Source organism: Dendrobates tinctorius, unplaced genomic scaffold, assembly GCF_039654945.1.
Source record: "Dendrobates tinctorius isolate UK_male_01 unplaced genomic scaffold, ASM3965494v1 ptg000303l, whole genome shotgun sequence".
NCBI classification, from domain to species: domain Eukaryota; kingdom Metazoa; phylum Chordata; class Amphibia; order Anura; family Dendrobatidae; genus Dendrobates; species Dendrobates tinctorius.
Window position 1 is genome coordinate 3,666,723 of NW_027361970.1, and position 21,973 is coordinate 3,688,695.

At 48.6% G+C, this 21,973-nt stretch overlaps 1 protein-coding gene across 4 annotated transcripts in view; it reads right to left on the reverse strand.

Moving 5' to 3' along the window:
* ARHGEF12 (Rho guanine nucleotide exchange factor 12) overlaps positions 1–21,973 on the reverse strand; it is a 242,214-nt gene that overhangs the window by 165,794 nt on the left and 54,447 nt on the right. For all 4 annotated transcript variants that reach the window (XM_073560728.1, XM_073560729.1, XM_073560727.1 and 1 more), the window contains 2 exons: positions 9,018–9,095; positions 8,819–8,938 (listed from right to left, as the gene is read on the reverse strand). In XM_073560728.1, coding sequence (XP_073416829.1) covers positions 8,819–8,938; positions 9,018–9,095 — 198 coding nt within the window. The remainder of the gene's footprint in view (positions 1–8,818; positions 8,939–9,017; positions 9,096–21,973) is intronic.

A 21,973-nucleotide genomic window follows, 5' to 3' on the forward strand; every position in this document is an offset into this window, starting at 1 on the left:
ACAAGTTTTTGAAGCTGCTGGTGCCTCCAACGTCCCCCTAACAACAAGATGCAGGGTCCTTCAGAGGTTTGCAGCTGTGCGTAAGCCATCCTGTCGACCACCTCTATCCACTGAACACAAGCAGAAACGGCTCCAGTGGGCCAAACGATACATGAAGACTGACTTCCAAACTGTTTTGTTCATCGATGAGTGACGTGCAACGCTCGATGGTCCAGATGGATGGAGTGGAGGAGTGGAGGATGGCTGGTTGATGGACACCCCATGAAAACACGGCTAAGGCGCCAACAAGGAGGAGGTGGAGTAATGGTTTGGGCTGGAATCATGGGGAGAGAGATTGTCGGCCCCTTTAGGATCCCTGAAGGGGTAAAGATGAACTCCATAATCTAAGTGGAGTTTCTAAAACAGCACTTCCTGCCATGGTTCAAGAGGAAGAACCGTGCTTTCCGCAGCAAGATCATTTTCATGCATGATAATGCACCGTCTCATGCTGCAAACAACACATCTGCATCTCTGGCTGCTATGGGCATAAAAGAGGACAAACTTATGGTGTGGCCACCATCTTCCCCTGACCTCAACCCCATTGAGAACTTCTGGAGCATCATCAAAAGGAGTGTCTATGATGGCGGGAGGCAGTTCACATCTAAGCAATAGCTCTGGGAGGGTATTCTGTCCACATGCAAAACAATTGAAGCACAAACCATCCAAAAACTGACAAATTCAATGGACAAGAGAGTTCAGAAGCTTCTTTCGAACAAGGGGTCCTGTGTGCAAATGTAACATCACCTAGAATAAAGTTTTGACATGAAAACGATTTGATTTCATTTTGTAATAAGCTGATAATGCTTATAATTTCACAATTGACCAGTTTTTTGTTCAAAATAAAAATAAAAAGGTTGAAAACTCTGCTGTGCATAATAATTTGGAATCTGCATTTTGAGTGTTTCTTATTTTTAAAAATATACTGTTTTCATAGGCAGTTTGTTCAAAAACATTGCAATTATACTAAAATATTAGATGACTGGAAAATAACTGACTGCAATTCATATAGGTAATTTAGAGAAAATATGAGGAAATATTTTTTCCATAATAATTAGGAATACAGTGTATAGCTGACAACTTGCTGCACCAGCCACGATCAGTGTTGGCACTGTCCATATCTGTTTAACCCCTTAGATGCTGCTGTCAATAATGACTATCATATAAATGTTTAAAAGAGTGTGGCTTCTCCCTCTTTATCCCCATTGGCACCCTGAGATCATGATTGTGTGGTCCTGATGTTTGCGATGGCAAATCACAAGCAAATAGCAATATTTAGGTTGCAAAAATCAATTTTTTCATTTCTGTCATGTCACTTTGCATTAATTCCTGAAAAGCACCTGAAGGGTTAATGAACTGACAGCAGTTTTCAGTATGTCAGGGGGTACAGTTTTTAAAATGGTATCACTTTTGGGTTTTTTCCAATATATAGGACTTCTAAAGTCACTTCAAACCTGGATAAGTCCCTGAAAAAATAATTTTGTACATTTCCATGAAAAAATGAAAAATTTCTGCTACATTTTTAAACCTCCTAAAATGCAAACAAAATAAAACATGGATTTTTGTGATAACTCACCGTAAAATCCTTTTCTCCGAGACGCTCATTGGGGGACACAGATACTGTGGGTGTATGTTTCCGCCGCTAGGAGGCTGACACTAAGTGAAAAAAAGAGGTTAGCTCCTCCTCCGTCATATACACCCTCGCCCCTATTGCGGGCGGAGATCAGTTTGGTGCCAAAGCAGTAGGAGGACAACAAATCAGCCTTAATACAGATACAACATGTCCAAATAACACCACCCTTATATCAAATAAGGAAATGCATATTAATTAAACAAAACAAGAGCCACCTGGCTAATAGGGTGGGTGCTGTGTCCCCCAATGAGCGTCTCGGAAAAAAGGATTTTACGGTGAGTTATCCCAAAAATCCATGTTTCTCCTTCGCCTCATTGAGGGACACAGAGACTGTGGGACGTCCTAAAGCAGTCCCTGGGTGGGAGATTGACTCACCAATCCAAGCTACATGCACCTCTTGTTTAAAGGTGTGCCACCGCTGCTTGGAGAATCCTTCTACCCAGGCTCTCATCCGCCGATGCCCGAGTATGGATATTATAATGATTGGCAAATGTGTGCAGGCTGGACCAGGTTCGTGCCTTGCAAACCTGCACCGTCGAAGCCTGGTGCCAAAGCGCCCAAGAGGCACCCACTGCCCGAGCAGAGTGCGCTCTGATCCCTGCTGGAATCGGCGTGCCTTTAATGCGGTAGGACTCCTGAATAGTCAAACGAATCCATCTGGCTATGGTCGATTTTAAGGCAGCGAGTCCCTTCCTGCGCCCTTCAGGGAGCACGAACAGTGTGTCCGTCTGACGAAAGGGTGCCGTCCTCGACACGTACCTCCGGAGGGCTCTTACCAGGTCTAACGTGTGAAGAGCCTTTTCCACACGGTGCACCAGTGATGGAAAAAAATGAAGGCAAGACAACATCTTCATTAATGTGAAAAGAGGACACGACTTTCGGCAGAAAAGGAGGGGCTGCTCTGAGCACCACCTTATCCTTATGGAAAGTGAGGAACGGAGCTCGGCAGGATAGAGCCGCTAGCTCTGAAACCCGCCTGATAGAAGTGATGGCCACTAGGAACACCACTTTCCAGGAAAGGTACCTCAAGGAGATATCCTGAAGCAGTTCAAATGGAGCTTCCTGCAGAACACTTAGGACCAGGTTAAGGTCCCAGGCGTCCATAGGCGCCTTATAGGGAGGTACCAAGTGGGAGACTCCCTGGATGAAAGTCTTCACCTGCAAACTGGTCGCAATTCTGCGCTGGAACAGGATGGATAAGGCCGATATTGGTCTCCTGAGGGAACTTGGGGCCAAGCCCGAGTTTAGGCCCGACTGGAGAAAAGCCAAGATGTTTGGGATCGAGAATCTCAGCGGAGAAACACCGCGGCCTCGACACCAAGCAAAGAACACCTTTCAGGTGTGGTGGTAAATTCGTGCTGAAGCAGGCTTCCGGGCGCAAACCACTGTGGCGACCACCTTGCTCCCAAACCCTGCCTGGGTTAGAATCCAAGATTCAACGGCCATGCTGTCAAACATAGGGCCCCTGAGTTCGGGTGCAAATTGGCCCTTGAGAAAGTAGATCTGGGCGCTCTGACAGGCGCCAAGGAACGTCGGCGAGCAGCTGCATTAGATCTGCGTACCATGCTCGACGGGGCGAGTCTGGGGCCAGCATAGAAGCCCTGAGCTCTTTCGTGTTCTGGCACTGGAACAATGACTCCGTTTTGCTGGAGCGATTTGATAGCTCCTAACAGAGCCTTTGCCTGGGTATCCACCCTGGGCAGACGAGACAGAAAAAAAACGTCTTGGAGGGTATCTGACATTCTATTTTGTAACCTAAAGCCACCAACTCCTTTACCCATGCGTCGTGTGCGACATTGACCCAGACGTGGTAAAACCAGAGTAGGCGGCCGCCCACCTAGCTGGGGTCGGCTGGTAAGCGCCTCGAGTCATTTGGCTGACGATCTTTGGGATCCCCTCGATATGGGATGTTGAGTATGCATTCTCCCCAATGGGTTGGCTTTATATGAGACCTGCCGTTCCCTATCCTGGTTGGAGCAGCCTGAGGCGCCGGAATTGGCCGCTGTGGTCCACCCGGGGTTGTGAAAGGCCCGAAAACGTGCCTGAAATGGTTGACGAAAAAAAGGTTTGACCTTTTGTTGAGGGAGAAACCCGCTCTTTCCTCCTGTGGAGTCGAAGATAAGTTGATCTAACTTCTCCCCAAATAGGCGGCCACACTGATAAGGCAGGGAAGTCAAGGACCTCTTGGAAGTAGAATTGGCTCGCCATGTCATTAACCATAGAGCTCTTCTGATAGAAATTGCATTAGCTCCAGCAAGTGCCGAGCAATTGGCTGCATCCAAAGATGCATTGATTACATAGTCTCCGGCCATCGCCATCTGACTCGCGACCTCCGATATTCCTGCAGGTAGATCTTGCTCCTGCGCTACCTTGTTTAATGATTCTGACTAGGAGATCATAGCCTTGGCTACCCAAGTTGCTGCGAACGAGGGAGCGAATGCTGACCCTGACGCCTCATATACTGAGTAAGCTAAGCTCTCTATGAGGCGATCCGTGGGATCCTTAATAGAGGAAACACTAGGTACAGATAAAAGGGTTTTAGTGGCTAGGCGCGAAACCGATGGATCCACCATCGGAGATTCCATCCATTTTTTACGGAGGTCCGGAGAAAACGGATACCCTGTTTCGAGTGCTTTTTGACCCGAGAAACGCCTGTCTGGACGTTCTCTGTGCCGCTGCACTATGTCCTTAAACTCCGGGTGAGGAAAAAAATTCTGTGCAGGTGCTTCACTCGCTTAAATGCCACTTTATGCCCTGTAGCCGCTGCGGGATCATCCTCAATCCCCAGGGTCTGATTGACGGCTTCTATGAGGCTGTCCCCTGTTTCACGTGACCCTGGAGTGTCCAGGTCAAGGGGCTCGTCTGAGTCGCAATCTGAGGTCTGCTCGCTATCAACCACTGGTGACGGGGAGCGAGAAGCAGAGCTTACGGATGCCAAGGCACTGGATGGACTCAACGACACCGTGTGGATTAGTTTCCTCCGGGTCTGCCTGGAGTGAGAGCAGCCCCTACAGGCCGGAGGCTCTTGTGAGGTGGAGGACCCCTTTATGGTAGGCGAGCCATTGTCCCTGCCCCTATCTGGGGCTTGAAGGGACTCTATTGCTCTCGTAAGCGACGCCATGGACTGTGACAGTGATAGGGGCCCACTCCTGGGGATTCGACACATTGGTCACGGTCGCAGGGGAGGGCTCCTGAGCGCGTTCGGATTCGCAGGCTTCACATAATCGCTTGCTCTGTTCCGCGGAAACGCAGCCCGACAAGAGATGCATGCAGCGTAAAAGAACGTGTGCGTTTTTGTTTTTTCGGACATGCTGTATCTGTCCGCTGCTGGGGAGGGGGGAGAAGGTAGCACCTAGTTTTCCCTGTAGCGTGGCCTCTCGGGCAGCACTTGCCCCAGTCCTGCTCCCCCCGTCCTGGACGCTTCTACCTTCAAATCGGCGCCAGCAGCTGTGGGAGTGAGCCACCAGCATATAAAAAAAACGCTCTAGGGGCGGAACTTCCGTTCTGCAGCCTAGCCGCGCTCCGAAGCCGGGGCCTAAATTTCTTCGCCGCCGCCCTGTGCGGGTTGGACCGCCGGAAGTGACGCGCAGCCCGAAGGCGGGACTTCCGGCCACGGCCTAGCTCCGCCTAAAGCCGCTGCCTCAATTTATCCCCTACCCGACTTTTGGGGGGGGGGGGGGGGCGCGGTTCCATGGCGCTGAAAAAACATGGCGCTACTTCCTGGTGCGGCGCCGCCTGACTGATCCAGCGACTCTCAGCCTTGCATGGCTGGTGGCTTCCGCCGGCTGGGGGCTCCAGCCCTCGGATCTTTGCAGGAGCCCTCCCAGACCCTCTGCTCACCGATGATCCTCTTCAGCTTCCTGAGAGCAGGTATGTGAGGGGGTCTCGAAAAAAATAGGATGGTGCAGGCACCCTAGCTCCATCTAAACCCTTCAGGGGGTGAGGCGAGGGACCGTCCGCCACCTTCCAGCACCGCAGTCTAAGCATTGGTGGAGCAGTGGAGGCCACACGGACTAGTCTTGTGCCTCTGTACAGCCCATGGTTTCAATACCTAGGGGTGGTCAGGGCTAAGTCCGGCATTGTGTCCCACGATGCGGGAGAGGATACGTGGAGGGACATTAGCACGTGCTCGCCCATTATTGGTTTGGGGAAATCAGACCCTTTCAGTAGGATCCGTTGCCCCTGTCTCATCTTCATGGGAAAAAGACGAAAAGTCTGGAGAAAAACCAGACTTGTGCCTCCATGGACACTAAGCAAAAAACTGATTTCCGCCCGCAATAGGGGCGAGGGTGTATACGGCGGAGGAGGAGCTAACCTCTTTTTTTCACTTAATGTCAGCCTCCTAGCGGCAGAAGCATAAACCCACAGTATCTGTGTCCCCCAATGAGGCGAAGGAGAAATCATATTTTACAAATGGTGCTGATGTAAAGCAGACATGTGGGAAATGTTATTTATTAAGGTTTTTCTATGGTATGACTATCTGAATTAAAGGGATATTCAAAGTTTGAAAAGTGCTCATTTTTTTAAAATTTGTCAAATTTGTTATTTTTTATATAAACACAAAACATATCAACCTAAATTTACCATTATCATAAAGCATAATGTGTCACGAAAAAATCTCAAAATCACTGGAATTTGTCAAAGCGTTCCAGAGTTATTACAACATAAAGTGACACTGGTCAGATTTTTAAAATTTGGCTCCGTCACTAAGGGGTTAAAAAAGGTTGTCCACCCCTGGGGACTTATTTTTTTTACTTAAATGCATGTACTTGGGGGCTAACAATCATTTCTGCGTTTGGGTTTCATTAAACATTTTGCATAGTTTCGCTATTACAGGCTCTTTATTGACAGCCAACTTTGATGTGATCTGTGGTCAGAAATCAGCTGAGAGATCAGAGACACACACACACTCCCTGCCAGACCGTGCTAGCAAGCTGAATGAGTTTCTCAGTTACCTCATTCCAGAGCCAGCCATAAAAATTGCAACACAGAGGCTATATATGGCCAAAGGTGCAAAGTCTTTAACCCCCCCCCACAATTTTTTTTGTTCTAATTACATGCAAATGAAAAAGAAAAATATTGTACAGTAGGCGGTCCTACAAGTGACTGACAGTTATCTCTGCATGCAAAGCCACAGGGAGGACTGTCAATCACTGGTAGGACTGCCCACTGGACTCATACATACACCAGGAAATTCAATGAGTAAAATGCAAGTTAGGCTGCTTTTACACTTACCGTGTTTTTGCGGGCCGATTTTGTGGCCCCAATATCGGCCCGCAAAAATTCTACGGCGCGCCGTGTGCCATACGGCCGTGGGGGCCGCATTTGCGGCTATGATAAAAGATCGAGCTTGCTTGATCTTTTTCATGGCGTACGGACACGGCCCAAATTGTAAATCAATGGGGCCGCAAAAACAAACAGAAGTTTCTTTTTGCGTTGCATCGTCACTTCCAGTTTTGCGAAACACCGTTTTTTTCCAATACTATTTACATAGTATTGGAAAAATGAAAAACGGCGATACGCAACCATTTTTTGCGGTCCATTATTGCGGCAGACCGTGAAAATTGCGGCGATACGACCCGCAAAAACGGGCCACAAAAAAAAGCAGTAAGTGTAAAAGTAGCCTTATACAGCATTATGTTTCACAAACCCATCTATCTGCTGGGCTCTTCCTGTTCTATAACATCCTGCCTGCAGATCAGAGACCATTTACAACATGACAGGTTCCCTTCAAGAAGGACAGTTTTATTCTCTGTTCCTTGTTCAGAATAGTAAAGACAAGAAAGCCATCTGGACAGATAGAAATGTTAGAGGTCTAATAGACACAAGACCATTTCCAAAGACGTTTGCCAATCATTGAATAGTTAAGAAACTCCAGGAGACGAAAGAGGAAATTAAGGAGAAAACCATAAAGAAAACTGGTTCGAAATGTTGAAAAGAAACCAATGGAGACATCTGGGGTGATGGCTTCAACCAGCACCATAACACACTGAATCTATGAGAAAAGGCCAAGGAGGTGTGATTGGGGGATCCCATGTGTGGAGGGGGCTTAGGAGCTGGAATTGGGCTCCAACTGCTGCTGTCAATCTCTGATAGTGGCGTTTAAATGCAATGAACGTTCGCGCTTGCCCGTACCAGCTCCCATCAGCCCTCCGCGACCGCGGGACACGGGTAAACCATGGCAAATGGGGGGCCTTCTGCTGCCATATTGGTACTGCTGTGAAGCTCAGGTACACTGAGCGTGATTAACTGTGACTTACACTATATACTGCAGGATCCAGTCCACTAAGGGGACTGAAGAAAAAAAAAAGTTTTCAAAAAGCGAAGAATAAAATAAATTAATAAAGAAACATAGAAAATAAAAATATCAGGTATTACCACACACGTAAAAGTCCAATCTACAAAAAAAAGATAAAATTAACAAGATGATAGGTAAACGTCAGAGTGAAAAAGAAAAAAAAAATGCTTAACAAAAAACAGGCAGATCAAAATGTCACATGCACCCATTTGTATCAATGAAAAAAAAAAGAAAAAACTCAGACAACTCAAATGATTGAAAGATAAAAATGTTATGGATCTATGAAAATAGCGACACAAACTCACCCATTTTGTTTTATAGATGAATTTTGTTTTAAAAAGAAAAAAAAAATTTTTTTTTCTTCACTCAAAAGGTGGTTGTCAACACAAAATGCGGACCAATATGCAGGCACCATGTTATAGAGACGGGAGAGCTGAGTAGATTGATATATAGTGTTGTGAGAAAACATTCAGGGATACCTGCGAGTTATTTAAACTTCTCTTTCCGGGATTTTGGGTCCAGTGGGCAGACCTATCAGTGACTGACAACCATCTATGTATGCAAAACAAAGCTGTCAGTCACTGATCGGACCACCCACTGGACCAAAGACTGAAAGAACTGAGGTGTAAACAAGTAAAACAAAGTATACCAAATCTCCTCTCACAAAACTACAGATCAATACACGTTTCATATAGTAAAATGTCAATCATGGTTGCTAGCACTAAGGCCCCTTCCACCAATTTGGATAAATACACGTGGGAGTTTTACACCAGAGGTCTCATACAGAATGTGTGGGATTTGGAGACTTGGGACCTCTCCCCCAGACTGCTGACTGCATGTTTTCTACTGACCTGTGTGGGAGATTTGGTTTTACATAATTGTTCTTGGAGCTGTTGTATATGTTTCTTGGTGTCTTGGATGTCCTTAAATAGCCGCGTAGATGGCGCGCTGTTGTACTCCTCTTGGGAAGACTAGGTTCAAGAGAGACAGGAGACATTTGTAGGGAATAAATCAGCAACCTACGACTTCCACACCGTCACAGACACCAACCTGTAACTGCTCTTTTTCCTTCTGCAGCATTTTCTTCAGGATGTCTAATTTCTGGTCGTGCATAATATTGTTCTGCTCCTAAAACAAGAATTGCAGAAGTAGTAAGAAAAAACATAAAATAACATTTTTCCAACTATTTCCTTTTCAGTCCACCGTGTGTTACCCAATAGTGAAACTCTTCCCAACCTCTCCCATCTGCTCCTGAATTATGGCAGGTGTCAATCCAGGAGACTGCTAACATTGTTACTTCAGGGCTATGGACTAGAGCTGAGTGTATTTATATTCAAGTGGAATACACCAATTTTACAAAAATCTGTATTCTTTCTCTAGAACACATCTTTTGTGCAATTCACTCAGCTCAAATCCAGCTAGCCACTATTTGGATTACATGTAGAGGGCCGACAAAATAAATAAAAAAATACTCACTTTAGGCTCTCCCGCTCTACTGTATGGTCTACGGGACATCATCTTACCAAAGTAGAGCGGCGAAACCCTGCCCTGTCTCTGCACGTGCTCCTCTTAAGTTCATGATATTGTGACGTCACGATCTGCACCGAAACCTTTTGATGCACACTTCTGGATGCGACTTCCAGAGATGACTAGGCCTGAGCTGTCCCTGTGCATGTGAGTTGCTAGGCCACAATGCATGCTGTGCCCCCGGGTCTAGTCCTAATCTAGAATGCCAAGGACTGGGTTTTCAGCGAGCAGTAGTTGTAAGAAGAGGCGCAAAAACAATAATGGAGCTGGCGAGGTGAGCATTACTTGTTCTGTCTTTTGCTCACATCTTCCATTTATAAGAGAAATTCAACCTCGCTGCAAACCAAATTTTGCATGGCTGGCCTGTTTGTTGGGCTCTCCATGCAAATGATAATATATGTAAAGCACTGTAGAATTAATGGTGCTATATAAATGAATAAGATAAATAAAATGTGTTATGACTATCATACAGCCGCGACATATGCAGCTGCGGTGCCGGGCAGCAGATTATCGGGAGCGCTCCAGGTATCCAGGCTCCCGATGCAGCTATTCGGTAAGTGCTATAGCTATTTGGATAAGGAGTTATCCGAAGCTATTCGCTCATCCCTAAAGATTTCCTTTTTTCTCCAGCCTATTTTTTCTGCCCTCCAAGAGACTATAGCCACTGTCTTTTCTCTCCACACTGCAGAGACATTTACAAAAACTACCTCCTCCCTGCTATCTGTAACAAAGCAGGGAGAGAGCTAAAAGCTGTCAGTATGGGCAGCAGGTGCTCTGCCAGATTTTTATCAGCTTTGGAAAAACCCTCAGCTAGATAAAGGACTTAAAGGGAACCGGTCATGTCCGAGGAACGCTACTAACCTGCATATGTGAGGTTAAAGGGAACCTGTCAGCAGGATTGTGCTCAGTAACCTACACAGTGTCAGGTTGGCGCTGATTATGAAATCCGTATTGTGGTTGTTGTTTAATCTTTATTTTCAGTTTTGAGTTGATTAAATGCTCGTGCTTCGGGGCAGCCTGTGGGGAGGGTCTTTATGTGGTGCTCTGATTATAGCTATTCATAATGACTGCTGACAGGTCACCGATCCCTCACCGACCTGCCCCACTTAGTTACCAAAATGAATACTATATTAAAAAAAAAAAAAAATATCCTCTCTAGCAGGCAGGCGCCGGTGCCTTCACTGCACCATGATCGCATCCAGAATGTGTATTTAATTATTCTTTTTGATGGTATCCATAAATTCATTAAAGAAAAAAAATTAGTTTGAAAACGGCCCCAGTCGCACCTGCACAGTAGCAAATATCGGAGATCCAACAGCTGCTACTGCGCAGGCGGCGCCATCTTGCTAAAGAAAAGAAAAATTGCCTCTTCCAAGATGGCGCCGCCAGCACAGTAGCTATCGGATTGCCGAAAGATGTTGGTGAACAGGCGCTGAAGGCGCAATCTTAGTGGAGACAATGTTAGTTTTTTTTCTCTAAGCAAGATGGCGCCACCTGCGCAGTAGCAGCTATAAAATCACCGATAGCCAAGAAAAAAGAAAAAGGAGTACTATATACAAAAATACAATACACGATAATTTTATACATCAAAGAGACGTTTGCATAAGTACAATTAAAAACCACACCGTGGTATTTCACATGTGACCCTAGTAATTATAACATAGATCCAGGGCATATATCAGGCGGGTATTTAAGAAAAGCACGAGAACATACGCAAAAATAAGATCAATGTCTAACGTCATAAGTATTCAATATTGTTGCAGACAATTATGGCCATCAGTTAACATGATTGAAGTGGCATTATACATATACAGGGACCTGCCCTAACTCACAGCCAAAACAACCGCTGAAAAAACAATAAGGGTGTGTGCACACGCTGCGGATTCTGCTGCAGATCCGCAGCGGATTTGGCCCTGCGGATCCGCAGCAGTTTCTGCTGCTGTGTACAGTACCTTTATTTTCTATGGAAAATGAAACATGGATTTTTGTGAGTACTCTCCGTAAAATCCTTTTCTCCGAGACGCTCATTGGGGGACACAGACTGTGGGTGTGTGCTACTGCCGTCTGCAGGCTGACACTAGGCATACAAAAAACAAGTTAGCTCCTCCTCAGCCGCATACACCCTCGCCCCGATAGCGGGCGGAAACCAGTTTAGTGCAAAAGCAGTAGGAGAACATCCATAAATTAGCCTTAACGCAGAAAATCAAATGTGTCTGAAAAAGGACCACCCTACATTAAATAAGGAATTATACTAATTAAATAAACAAGAGCCAACTGGCTATCAGGGTGGGTGCTGTGTCCCCCAATGAGCATCTCGGAGAAAAGGATTTTACGGTGAGTACTCACAAAAATCCATGCTTCTCCTTCGTCTCATTGGGGGACACAGAGACTGTGGGACGTCCTAAAGCAGTCCCTGGGTGGGAGGACAACTCACCGATCCAAGCCGCATGCCCTCCTGTCTAAAGGTGTGCCACTGCTGCTTGGAGAATTTTCCTACCCAGGCTCGCATCCGACGAGGCCTGAGTATGCACATTGTAATGCTTACAAAAAGTGTGCAGGCTGGACCAGGTTGCTGCTTTGCATACCTGCTCTGCCGAAGCCTGGTGCCGAAGCGCCCACTGCCCGAGTAGAGTGCGCCCCTACCCCTGTTGGAATCGGTGCGCCTTTAATACGGTAAGCCTCCTGAATAGATAGGCGAATCCATCTGGCTATGGTTGACCGTGAGGCTGCGAGACCCTTCCTGCGCCCTTCGGGAATCACAAACAACGAGTCCGTCTGGCGAAAAGGTGCTGTCCTTGACACATACCTCCTGTGAGCTCTTACCAGATCTAAAGAGTGGAGCGCCCTTTCCACTCTGTGTACTGGCGCTGGACAAAACGAAGGCAGAACAATGTCCTCATTAATATGGAAAGAGGACACGACCTTCGGCAGAAAAGGCGGCGGTGGTCTAAGGACTACTTTAGCCTTAAAAAGTCAGAAAAGGAGCTCTGCAAGATAATGCTCCTAACTCCGAGAACCGCCTAATGGAAGTTATGGCTACCAAGAATACAACCTTCCTGGAGAGATATGACAATGAAATTTCCTGTAACGGTTCAAACGGGGCTTCCTGTAGGACACCCGGGACCAGGTTAAGGTCCCAGGCGTCTATGGGTGCTCTATAGGGGGGCACCAAATGAGAGACCCCCTGAATGAACGTCCTGCCTCCTAAGGGAACTCGGCGCCAACCCTGCGTCTAGGCCGGACTGCAGAAAAGCCAGGATGTTGGGGACCGAAAAGGATAATGGCGCAACCCCGTGTTCTCGACACCAATGAAAGAAAACCTTCCAAGTGTTATGATAAATTCTCGCCGAGGCCGGCTTCCGGGCGCTAACCATTGTCGCAACCACTTCACGCCCAAATCCCGCCTGGGTCAGAATCCAAGATTCAAAGGCCATGCCGTCAAAGCCAGGGCCCCTAAGTTCGGGTGGCAGATCGGCCCCTGAGACAGTAAGTCTGGCCGTTCCGGTAGGCGCCAAGGCACGTCTGCGAGGAGCTGCACTAGATCCGCGTACCATACTCGACGGGGCCAGTCCGGGGCCAGCAGAATTGTCGGGACCCCCTCTGTCTTGATCTTTCTGATGACCTTGGGAGAAGCGGCAGTGGGGGAAACAGAACAGTTATGGGAGCCGAAACTGGCTCCACGGTAGGACCAACGCATCCACCGCGATTGCTCGCGGGTCCTGAGACCGAGCGACAAACTTGCCCACCTTGGCGTTCTCCCTGGATGCCATCAGATCCACGCCTGGAGTCCCCCACCGTTGGCAAATCTGCTGGAAGACCTCGGGGTGAAGGGACCATTCCCTGGCCGCGACGCCCTGCCGGCTTAGGAAATCTGCTGCCCAATTTTCCACACCTGGTATGTGAACTGCTGAGATTACCGAGTGGTGCCTCTCGGCCCAACGGAGCACATGCTCTATCTCGCGCATGGTTGCCATGCTGCGCGTGCCTCCCTGGTGATTCACGTACGCCACTGCCGTGGCATTGTCTGACTGAACCCGGACTGGGCGTCCTGCTAGCAAGTGCTGAAAACGCTGCAGCGCCAACCGCACCGCTCGAATCTCCAACAGGTTGATCGGAAGACGAGCCTCTTGAGGCGACCATTGCCCCTGGGCCGTGTGATGCCGGAAGATTGCCCCCCAGCCGAAAAGACTCGCATCGGTCGTGATCACCAACCAATGATCTGGGGGAAAAGGCTTCCCCTGACGAAGAGAGGAGTCGCGTGTCCACCACTGAAGCGCCCGTCGAACCTGAGAGGGCAACCTGCACTGATGATCGAGGGAGAACGGACTCCCGTCCCAAGCCGCTAAGAGAGCATGCTGCAGGGGACGGAGATGAAATTGAGCAAACGGAATTGCTTCCATCGCCGCCACCATCCTTCCTAGAACCCTCATCCCGAACCGGATAGTGTGAGGGCCCGGTTGTTGAAGACTTCGGACTCCCTGCCGGAGCGCCCGAGCCTTGTCCTGAGGGAGAATTACCAGACCTCGGGAAGTGTCGAAAATCATCCCCAGGAATAGAATCCTCTGAGCTGGGGTAAGGGATGATTTCTTCCCGTTGATCAACCATCCTAGGCGAGATAGGGTATCCAGTATGATGCTGACATTCTCCTCGCATGCCCAAAAGGACGGCCCCTTTACTAAGAGGTCGTCTAAGTACGGCAAAACCACTATGCCCCGAGAATGTAGAACGGCCATGAAGACCGCCATCACTTTCGTGAATATCCTGGGGGCCGTGGCCAACCCGACAGGTAGGGCCACAAATTGAAAATGCCGGCCATCGATTGCAAACCAAAGGAACCTTTGATGCGGGGAAAAATAGGGATGTGCAGGTAGGCATCCTGGACATCGATCGAGGCCAAATATTCTCCGTGCTCCATGGACGATATGACCGACCGGAGAGATTCCATGCGAAAACGCCTGACCCTGATGAACCTGTTCAGGAGCTTTAAGTCCCGAACCGGCCTTACTGTTCTGTCCTTCTTGGGGACTGCGAACAGATTGGAATAAAATCCTTGGGTCTTCTCGCACTCCGGTACAGGGACAATGACCCCGTTGCGCCGCAACACCTCGATGGCCCCTAGCAATGCCTCTGCCCGGGATTCCGTTTTGGGAAGCCGGGAAAGAAAAAATCGTCTTGGCGGATCTTTGACAAACTCAATTTTGTACCCGGAACACACTAATTCTGTCACCCATGCGTCGCGCGCCACCGCGACCCAGACGCGGCAGAACCTGCGCAGACGTCCGCCTACTCTGCTGTCCTCGGGTACTAGATGCCTCGAGTCATTTCGCTGAGGGCTTCTGGGACCTGGCCCCCCTTGATCTGGGCGGGCGGCCCCGCATCCTACCCAGCGGGTTGGTTCTATACGTGACCTGACGCGCTCCTTGTCTTGGCTATAGGGAGCTGGGGCGGAGGTACTGGCCGCTGCCATCCACCTGGGGGTGCGAAATGCTCGAAAGCGCGCCTGAGGTTGACGAAAAGGCGGCCTAGTCTTTTGCTGCGGAAGGAAGCTGCTTTTTCCCCCTGTAGCATCTGAAATGAGCTTGTCCAATTTCTCCCCAAATAGCCGATTACCCTGAAAAGGCAGGGAAGTCAAAGACTTCTTAGAAATAGAATCAGCCCGCCATAACCTTAACCACAAGGCTCTCCTAATGGCGATTGCATTTGTTGCCGCTAGAGCCGCGCCATTAGCCGCATCCAAGGATGCATTAATTAGTCACCCGCCATCGCGATCTGACTTGCTATCTCAGCCACTTCCGTCGGTAAATCTCTATCCTGTAGGACCTTGTTTAAACAATCTGACCATGACATCATGGCTTTGGCTACCCACGTTGCCGCAAAAGAAGGAAAGAGCGCTGATCCCGATGCCTCAAACACCGAGCGAGCTAAACCTTCTATGAGTCGATCCGTGGGGTCCTTAATGGAAGAACCGCTAGGTACTGACAACAAGGACCTTGAAACCAGGCGTGACACTGGGGGATCCACTACCGGAGATTCCGCCCATTTTTTACAAAGTTCCGATGCAACCGGATATCTCGTATCCAGCGTATGCCGCTGCACTATATCCTCAAACTCAGGAGGAGTGCTAAATACTCTATGTGGTCTCCTGGTCTTCTTAAAGGATACCTTATGACCTGCGGTTAGGGAGACATCATCGTCAATACCCAGAGTCTGATTGACTGGGGTATCCAGGTCCAAGGATTCTTCCCAGTCATCACCTGAACTCTGCTCGCTCCCAGAAAATGGTGACGGTGAGCGAGATTATTATTATTATTATTATTATTTATTGTTATAGCGCCATTTATTCCATGGCGCTTTACATGTAAGGAGGAGTATACATAAAAACAAGTACAATAATCTTAAACAATACAAGTCATAACTGGTACAGGAGGAGAGAGGACCCTGCCCGCGAGGGCTCACAATCTTCAAGGGATGGGTGATAATACAGTAGGCGAGGGTAGAGCTGGTCGTGCAGCGGTTTGGTCGATCGGTGGTTACTGCAGGTTGTAGGCTTGTCGGAAGAGGTGGGTCTTCAGGCTCTTTTTGAAGGTTTCGATGGTAGGTGAGAGTCTGATATGTTGTGGTAGAGAGTTTCAGAGTAGGGGTGATGCGCGAGAGAAATCTTGTATGCGATTGTGGGAAGAGGAGATAAGAGGGGAGTAGAGAAGGAGATCTTGTGAGGATCGGAGGTTGCGTGCGGGAAAGTACCGGGAGACGAGGTCACAGATGTATGGAGGAGACAGGTTGTGGATGGCTTTGTATGTCATGGTTAGGGTTTTGTAATGGAGTCTCTGGGCAATTGGGAGCCAGTGAAGGGATTGACAGAGGGGAGAAGCTGGGGAATAGCGGGGGGACAGGTGGATTAGTCAGGCAGCAGAGTTTAGAATAGATTGGAGGGGTGCGAGAGTGTTTGAGGGGAGGCCACAGAGCATGAGGTTGCAGTAGTCAAGGCGAGAGATGATGAGGGCATGGACTAGGGTTTTCGCAGATTCTTGGGTGAGGAATGAACGGATTCGTGAAATATTTTTGAGTTGAAGTCGGCAGGAAGTGGAAAGGGCTTGGATATGTGGTTTGAGGGAGAGATCAGCGTCAAGGATTACTCCGAGGCAGCGAGCTTGTGGGACTGGGTAGAGTGGGCAGTCATTTACTGTAATTGATAGGTTCGTAGGGGGGGTCACGTGAGATGGGGGAAAGATGATGAATTCTGTTTTGTCCATGTTGAGTTTCAGAAATCTAGCGGAGAAGAAGGATGAAATAGTGGACAGACATTGAGGGATTCTGTTTAGTAGGGAGGTGATATCTGGTCCAGAGATGTAGATCTGTGTGTCATCAGCGTAAAGATGATACTGAAAGCCATGAGATTCAATGAGCTGTCCCAGGCCAAAGGTGTAAATAGAGAACAGCAGGGGCCCAAGGACTGAACCTTGTGGGACTCCGACAGATAGGGGGCGAGGTGAGGAGGTGGTGTGTGAGTGGGAGACGCTGAATGTCCGGTCTGTTAGGTATGATGAGATCCAGGATAGGGCCAAGTCTGTGATGCCGAGGGATGAGAGGGTCTGTAATAATAGGGAATGGTCCACTGTGTCAAAGGCAGCCGACAGGTCCAGGAGGAGGAGGACAGAATAGTGTCGCTTGCTCTTGGCGGTTAAGAGGTCATTGGTGACCTTAGTAAGGGCAGTTTCAGTGGAGTGGTGTGACCGGAAGCCAGATTGTAAGCGGTCGAAGAGGGAGCAAGAAGAGAGATGGGAGGACAGTTCAAGGTAGACGTGTTGTTCCAGTAGCTTGGAGGCGTAGGGGAGAAGTGATATAGGGCGATAGCTAGATACAGAGGATGGGTCAAGAGAGGGCTTTTTGAGGATAGGTGTGATGGAGGCATGTTTAAAGCTTGAGGGGAAAACACCAGTTGTTAGTGATAGGTTGAAGAGATGGGTTAGGGTTGGGATGAAGACTGTGGTGAGGTTTGGTATGAAGTGGGATGGGATTGGGTCGAGTGCACAGGTGGCGAGATGGGGGGGGGGGGGGGAGAGAGATGAGGGGGGGAGAGAGATGAGGGGGGGGAGAGAGATGAGGGGGGGGAGAGAGATGAGGGGGGGGAGAGAGATGAGGGGGGGGAGAGAGATGAGGGGGGGGAGAGAGATGAGGGGGGGGAGAGAGATGAGGGGGGGGAGAGAGATGAGGGGGGGAGAGAGATGAGGGGGGGGAGAGAGATGAGGGGGGGGAGAGAGATGAGGGGGGGGAGAGAGATGAGGGGGGGGAGAGAGATGAGGGGGGGAGAGAGATGAGGGGGGGGGAGGAGATGAGGGGGGGGGAGGAGATGAGGGGGGGGGAGGAGATGAGGGGGGGGGGGAGATGAGGGGGGGGGAGATGAGGGGGGGGGGAGATGAGGGGGGGGGGAGATGAGGGGGGGAGATGAGGGGGGGGGGGAGATGAGGGGGGGGGGAGATGAGGGGGGGGGGAGATGAGGGGGGGGGGAGATGAGGGGGGGGGGAGATGAGGGGGGGGGGAGATGAGGGGGGGGAGATGAGGGGGGGGAGATGAGGGGGGGGAGATGAGGGGGGGAGATGAGGGGGGGAGATGAGGGGGAGAGATGGGGGGGGGAGATGAGGGGGGGGGAGATGAGGGGGGGGAGATGAGGGGGGGGGGGAGATGAGGGGGGGGAGATGAGGGGGGGGAGATGAGGGGGGGGAGAGATGAGGGGGGGGAGAGATGAGGGGGGGGGGGAGATGAGGGGGGGGGGGAGATGGGGGGGGAGATGAGGGGGGGGGGGAGATGGGGGGGGGAGATGAGGGGGGGGGATGAGGGAAGGGGGGGAAGCGTGCCCCAGACTTCTCCGAAAACGCTGCCAGGGCCCTCCACTCGCTCCAGCACATAACTGAGGTACTCTGTTTAAGATGGTGCAGGCACCCTAGTTCCGACCGCCTTGCAGGGGCGAGGAGAGGGACCGTCTGCCGCCATGCAGCACCGCCGTCATGCGTTGGTGGAGTCATGGGGGCCGCACAGACTAGTCTTGTGCCTCTGTGCAAGCCCATGGTTTCAATACCTAGGGGTGGACAGGGCTAAGTCTGGCATAATGTCACACGTCGCGGGAGAGGAAAGGTGGAGGGACACTCGCACGTGGTCGCCCATTGCTGGTTTGGGGAAATCGGATCCTTTCAATAGGATGCGTTGCCCCTCTTATCTTCATAAAACAAAAAACAAAGAAAAAAAAATAGATGTCTGGGGAAAAGTCCCAGATATGTCCCTCGGTGCGGGAAAGGATACGCGGATGCGATACTCAACGCGTGCTCGCCCTTTGCTGGTTTGGGGAGATCGGACCCTTTCTATAGGATCCGTTGCCCCTGTCTCATCTTCATGGTAAACTAGAAAAAAAAATAGTCTGGAGAGATCCAGACTGCGTGTGCCTCCATAAGACACTAAGCAAAAAACTGGTTTCCGCCCGCTATCGGGGCGAGGGTGTATGCGGCGGAGGAGGAGCTAACTTGTTTTTTGTTTGCCTAGTGTTTGCCTAGTGTCAACCTCCAGACGGCAGTAGCGCACACCCACAGTCTCTGTGTCCCCCAATGAGACGAAGGAGAAAACCGCAGTGCAGACGGTGCGTAATTTTCCACGTGGATTATCTGCGGTTTCAAATCCGCAGAAAGAATTGACCTGTCAATTCTTTCTGCAGATTCTACTGCGGTTTGCCATCTGCTCCATTGTAGAGATGATAAACCGCAGGGCAAACCCGCAGGCTAATCCGCAGGTCTTCTGACTTGCAGATTTACCTGCGGATTTTACTAAATCCACGTGGAAAAATCCGCAGAGCATTCCGCAGCGTGTGCACACACCCTAATAATGCAAAAATAGAACCAGTTCTTTAATGCTTACCCATTTAGTATGGTGCCCGAATGCTCTGGAGCCACGTGTCACCCCTGACGCGCGTTTCGCGTTTGCTTTTTCCCTTGATTCCCTTTTGAAAAAGCAAATGTGAAATGCGCGTCAGGGGTGACACGTGGCTCCAGAGCATACGGGCATCATACTAAATGGGTAAGCATTAAAGCACTGGTTCTATTTTTGCATTATTAGCGTTTTTTCAGCGGTTGTTTTGGCTGTGAGTTAGGGCAGGTCCCTGTATATGTATAATGCCACTTCAATCATGTTAACTGATGGCCATAATTGTCTGCTACAATATGGAATACTTACGACATTAGACATTGATCTTATTTTTGCGTATGTTCTCGTGTTTTTCTTACAATACCCGCCTGATATATGCCCTGGATCTATGTTATAATTACTAGTGTCACATGTGAAATACCACTGTGTGGCTTTTAACTGTACTTATGCAAACGTCTCTGATACAATAAATGATAATTTTTTATGCATTTTTGTGTATAGTACTCCTTTTCCTTGGCTATATATTTTGGAGTTTACCTTACAAAATCGGTAAATTTATGGGTAAATGAAGAGGTAGAGGTACATTTGGATTGTTGATTTATATATACAGGTATTGTTTGTTATACCCATAATTGTATTGGGAATTTGATCATATAAAATCACCGATAGCTGCTACTGCAGGCACGGTTGGTGCCATTTTCAAACGGACAACAAAGAAATTAATTATAAACATTACATATGCGATCAGGCTGCAGCACAGAGTCCCCCTGTTTTGTGCGGGCTCTGGCGATGAGCCCACACCTTTTTAGGCACATGACAGTTGATCTGATCAAGAGACATGTGCCCGGAACAGCCATGGGTGAAATCGCTTTTCACCCGTGGCTGGTAACATGTTAAATGCCGCTGTCCAAACTCTGGCAGCGGGATTTAACATGCATGCGCAGGAAGTGCGTCATTCCGTCCTCCCATTGGCATCCGCGGGTCGCCGATGGGTTGGCATGACAACCCGGGGTCAGGAGAAGACCCCTGTGGTTGTCATTGCCGGATCATAGCAAGTGAGCATTTCGGCTACATAGAGCAGGACTGCAGCACTGCTCTATGTAGCAGAGGCAATCGGACAAGTGCAGCTTCTAGTCTTCCATGGAGAGTATTGAAGCATGCAAAAAGTAAAAAATAAATTTTTAAAATATAAAAAAAAAAAAAATATAAAAAGTTCAAATCACCCCCCTTTCGCCCCATTCAAAATAAAAAAAATAAAATATACACACATTTGGCATCGCTGCATTAAAAGTCACCCGATCAATAAAAAAAAAAAAAAAAAAGAATCAAATCAGTAAACGGCGTAGCGAGAAAAAAAATTGAAACACCAGAATTTCTTTCGTCGCTGCAACATTGCAATAAAATGCAATAGTGGGCGATCAAAAGGTCATATCTACACCAAAATGGTATCAATAAATACGTCGGCTCAGGACACAAAAAATAAGCCCTCACCGGCCCCAGATCCCAAAAAATGAAGATGCTGTGGGTATCGAAAAATTGCAATTTTTTTTTTTTTTACAAACTTTGGAATTTTTTTTCACCACTTAGATATAAAAAGAATCTAGACATGTTTGGTGTTTATGGACTCGTAATGACCTGGAGAATCATAATGGCAGGTCAGTTTTAGCATTTAGGGAACCTAGTAAAAAAAAAGCCAAACAAAAAACAAGTGTGGGATTGCACTTTTTTTTGCAATTTCACCGCACTTGGAATTTTTTCCCGTTTTCTGTTAACCAATGGTGTCGTTCAAAAGTACAACTCGTCCCGCAAAAAAGCCCTCACATGGCCATTTTGACCAAAAAATAAAATAAAAAGTTATGGCTCTGGGAAGAAGGAGCAAAAAAAAAATTGAAATGCAAAACCAAAAATACCCCTGGTCGTTAAGGGGTAAACCTGCATATTAACTGCAGGTTAATAGTGCTATTGCATCTGACAGGTTTGCGTTAAAAGTGCTGTGCAGGCATTTTATATGGATAGCCTATAGTTAAGATAGGTCATCAATACCTGATCGGTGGGTGTGTGATATCCGGCACCTCCACCAATCAACTGCTTCCGCTGCTGGCCAGATGTAATCAGTTACAAGACTGCATAGCTCTGTCAAGCGTATAGTGGCCATGGCCGGGTACAGCACCAGCCCCCTATTCAAATCAATAGCTGTGCAGTACACGGCCGCAGCCACTCAGCTGGAGCAGTGAAGTTCGGCTCCACAACTGATCACACCCGGCTGGCGGATGCAGCTGACATCGGACAAAGCTGATCAGCAAGGGTGATGGAAATTGCACACCAACCAATTAAATATTGATGACCTATCGATATAAAAGTCCAGGACAACCCTTTTAAAGACACACATTTAGGAAGAAAAAAAAAAAAATAAAACGAACAATGACAAATTCTGTGTGTAACTGTACGACGGGAGAGACTGAAGAGCGGTCTCTGAGTCACATCGAAGTTTTTCAAGATTAAATCTACAGAACAATTGCATTTAAAACTCAAAATCTGAGCGGCTGCAGTGACACAAGGAACATAGACTG